This window comes from Zerene cesonia, chromosome 13 (genome assembly GCF_012273895.1).
Source record: "Zerene cesonia ecotype Mississippi chromosome 13, Zerene_cesonia_1.1, whole genome shotgun sequence".
NCBI lineage: Eukaryota > Metazoa > Arthropoda > Insecta > Lepidoptera > Pieridae > Zerene > Zerene cesonia.
Genome location: NC_052114.1, coordinates 6,044,098 through 6,048,046, shown reverse-complemented (window position 1 = coordinate 6,048,046; position 3,949 = coordinate 6,044,098). Strand labels below are relative to the sequence as shown.

At 33.9% G+C, this 3,949-nt stretch overlaps 1 protein-coding gene across 1 annotated transcript in view; it reads right to left on the bottom strand.

The window, feature by feature from the left end:
• Positions 1-258: 258 nt before the first annotated feature.
• Positions 259-3,949, bottom strand: part of LOC119831299 — a 4,754-nt gene continuing 1,063 nt past the window's right edge. Inside the window, exons 2-5 of the mRNA XM_038354600.1 lie at positions 3,671-3,884; positions 3,491-3,583; positions 3,238-3,385; positions 259-3,147 (exon numbers count right to left, since the gene is read on the bottom strand). Coding sequence (XP_038210528.1) covers positions 410-3,147; positions 3,238-3,385; positions 3,491-3,583; positions 3,671-3,884 — 3,193 coding nt within the window. The 3' untranslated portion in view covers positions 259-409. The remainder of the gene's footprint in view (positions 3,148-3,237; positions 3,386-3,490; positions 3,584-3,670; positions 3,885-3,949) is intronic.

The following is a 3,949-nucleotide window of genomic DNA, read 5'->3' as shown; positions in this document are numbered from 1 at the left end:
GTTACTTTTATTTCTACTTCATCCTTAATTAATTTCAAAATATCATAGTATTTATTTTTGTTTTAAAATATTCATATTTGGCTACATATATGATGGCAGTAAGCCATCTTAATTTTTTAGTAATCACATATGATAAAACTAAAGGACATTATTGCTGTCATTAACAATAACACTAGTAGCTATTTGAATTTTTCTGAATGTCAGTTCGCTCGAAATTATTACAGCTCACTTCTTACTCATCAAATTATTTCATAAAAATTTTTTTTGGAAATATATTTCATAACAAAGATAACATAAAAGTTTACATAACAAGAAACCACGCATAGCTATAATAAAGAATTCAAAACATGTAAAAAGTTAGAAAAGTTCACAGTAATATATTACTTATTTACATACTATTTTATTGAAATTATTTTGGTGGGGAGCTAATTGTCTCTTTAGGATACAGTCCCAACTTAACGCCGAAGTCTTTTGGTGTACGAAGAGCAGGTCGCGTCGGAAATGGGTAATAGGAATTTGATGACGGGCTACGAGGATATGATAATGATGATATTGTATCAGTTTCTAACAACGATGTTATTGCACTACAAGTGTCGTCCGATTCCACTCTTGATTTATCACATTTCTCCGCAAAATCCTTAGGAAATGATAACGTATCCCTATTTGAGAATATTTTTGGTGATATAGGCGTAGAAACCTGATCTAAAGATGTTATTTGACATAGTGTGTCACTTGAATTGCTTTTTGCACCCATTGGCGAATCGTCTTCCATGGAAGGTTCATATGTAAAACTAATAGATGAAGTAACTTTTTGTGAAAAATCGCTTAATTGAACGCTTTCCGTGTTTAATCTTTCACAAACTTTTGGCTCCTTATCTATAGTCTTACTACAAATGTCACTAACTTTAGATAAAATATAATCGTTATATTTACTTGAAGTTGATAAGGGGTAATTATAATCGTCAGATGTAAATCTTCGTTCATATGTGGAAGTATCTTTAAAATCTGATGACTGTGGAGTAATGGACGTTTTAGAATCACTTGTGTAAGAATATCGACTATAATCAGACGTGTGTTTGACTTCATTTTGAGACAAAGTTTGGTTCCGTATTGAGGCGTCGCTGGACTTTCTCATCTTAACAATATCTTGTTTGTCTTCAGATTCAATAATTGTATTTTTATATTCGCATTTTGCAAGAAATCCTTTGTTTTCCCAACCATATAAGTCAGTTTTATTACCGAGGCAATCGGTACTGGGACTTTTTAAATTTTTTAACACGCTTTCTGGGGAAAGAAGTTTTTTTCGCATTTCAAATGAAAATGGATCATCTATTGATATTGGTCGAGCTCTTAAAAAATCACTTTTATCGCCTATGTCACTGCTAGGTTTTCTTTTGATGCCGCCTATTAAAGAATCCGAGGTTGATTCTTTGAGAAAAGGTGAATCTAATGATTTTGATATGATTTGGTCAATTCTCACGTGGTCATCATCACTATTCAGCTCTTTGTTTAATTGTTTTGAAGTATTAGTAACAAGATTATTCGAAACATTTTGTTTTGTTAATATTCTACTTAAAATTTGAGAATTTTCTTGAATAATTTGTAATGCTCTTTCACTGTTTTTTCGGCCGGATTGTAGAATGTATTCTTTTGGACTGTAAATTGGTAGGTTTTTCTGTTGGTTTAAATTTGATTTAACGTCAACATTAATCTCTTTTTGTGGTGTCTTTAAAGACTGTTTTTCGGTCTTAGTAGGCGTATCAAGTATGTTGGTATTTTTTGATTTATCGGATACATTTTTGTCTGGACTAACAGACTTTTTACATATAAATGTATGTGGTTGTGGTAAAGATGAGGCTCTTTCTACTTCACTCTTTCCCATTCTTTCATTATTGTTACTTTTTAGCGTCAATGAATCTGGCTTTTTAGGAACACGGGAATTTCTTTTAGTAGGCCTTCGACTTGGAATATGATCATTATTTGAATCAGTCAACCTTGCTCCAAAAAATTCAGGACTATTTTCGAAATATTTATCAATTCTTAATGGGATTGGTGGTTCATCTTCACTTACTATGACACTATCAGAATCTGGACTTCTAGGGGGACTATCTATATCTGATATATATTTTTCAGAAATATCGATATCAGGTACAAAATTAGGATACATTGTAAAACTATCAATTAAATCAGGCGGCCTTGAATTTATATCAGATTTTGATGTAGAAGGTCGTCTTAAATTTGCTTCAAAATCATAACAAAAGGATGATTTTTGGAAATTAATATTGTGGTAAGGTGAAAGGTCAACAGGACTTAAGGCAGTAAAATTAGTCGAGGAAAAACTTGATTTTGTTTCTTTTGAAGCTCGGGTTGTTGGTGCAAAAGGACTTATAGTATCTGTTTTGTATATTTTATGATCAGTAGGCATTAAGTGGGTTTCCGTGAGTTTTAAGTTTAACTTATCAATATTAGCCCGTGTGGAACTTTGTTTATATGTTTCATTTTGACTTGTGAAATTTTCATTGTGGGAAGAATAATTTTTTTCTGGTTCAGAAGGAGTAGGGACTAATGAATCTTTATTCGTATTTGGTGAATTAATTTTAAGATTCTTATACTTTGTTGCCAGTGGTTTGGTTTCAGTCGAACATGTAGTTTCATTTTCTTTATCATCATTAACTACTTCCGCTTCAGATTCGCTCGCCCCTTCGTTTTCATCGCACAAGCTCGTATCCGTACTAGAACCGGAATGTGAGGAATATGATGATGATTCACTAGAACTACGAGAACGGATTGAAGCAATCATTGCATTTGCCTCTAATTCCGATACAATAATGCCGTCTCCAGTTTCATCTAAATCTATCGATGGCTTCCTAACTAATTCTAAAGTCTTTTCTTTTTTTATATCTTTCCATTTCACGGAATTTCGTCTATCTAATGTCTTACGTGATTTGACTTCTGTCCAACTTATTGTTTCATTGGAAGGTCCACGTGATTGTGAAGTATTTTTTTCATAATTTGTTGAGCTTTGGCGTGTTGGTGGTACGGCTCCGGGCGGGGGACCGAGTCGCCTTCCTCTAGAACTCACTATTGCGCTCTTTCCAAGTAGTAAGTTGTTTACCGTGAGAGATGTAGGCGATGTGGGTACACCAACTAAAAATAATGAATAGATAATTAAGTTTTCTTTGAATTTAATCTTAAGATATGCGTAATGTATTTTTTTTTATAAAATAAAAGTATAACCTGCAGCATGTCGAGCACAAGCAGCGGCTAAAATGACATGTGCTTGTCTTTGCCGTTCACGAAGTCGAGCATATTGTCTTTTTAATGCTCCTATGTCCAATGTTAACCTATCCCCCGTCCCTGATCGATTTTCTCGTCGAGGTATTACCTATAATTCAACAATATAAAATGCTTATCATAAAGTATTGTAGAGCATCTTGGGAAATTATTACAGAATTTTTAACATAAAAATGAACACAACAAAAGTGCTTACCGTAGCGAGAGCTAATTTGTTGCCGTCATCACTGGAATCACCTTCATCTTCTGAATAGAACAAACGTAAACCTCGTTTCGTCATAGATTGCATCTGAAATTATTTAGAATCAACATAAACTAAACCAATAAAATACATACATTTTAACACGGTATAACTGTAGTAAGTACAAATACCTACCGCAGATTGTAAAGGTGGATGAGCGTTTGGGGCGTTTGGTGGTGCTGGAGGAGTAACTCTATACCGATGTAGATTCCTTAGCCCCGGTAATTCAGGAGCAGAGTTTAAAGAGACTACCCGAGCGACCAGGTTGTCACTTGCTTCCCAAATAGTACTGGCGCCACCTCCCATACAGCTGTAGAACTCATCTGCAGATCGGGCTGACAATATTCGACTAAAAGAAACACGTATTAATTTATGAGGATAATATTGTAAAATTTTGAGTAATTGTTACTATAT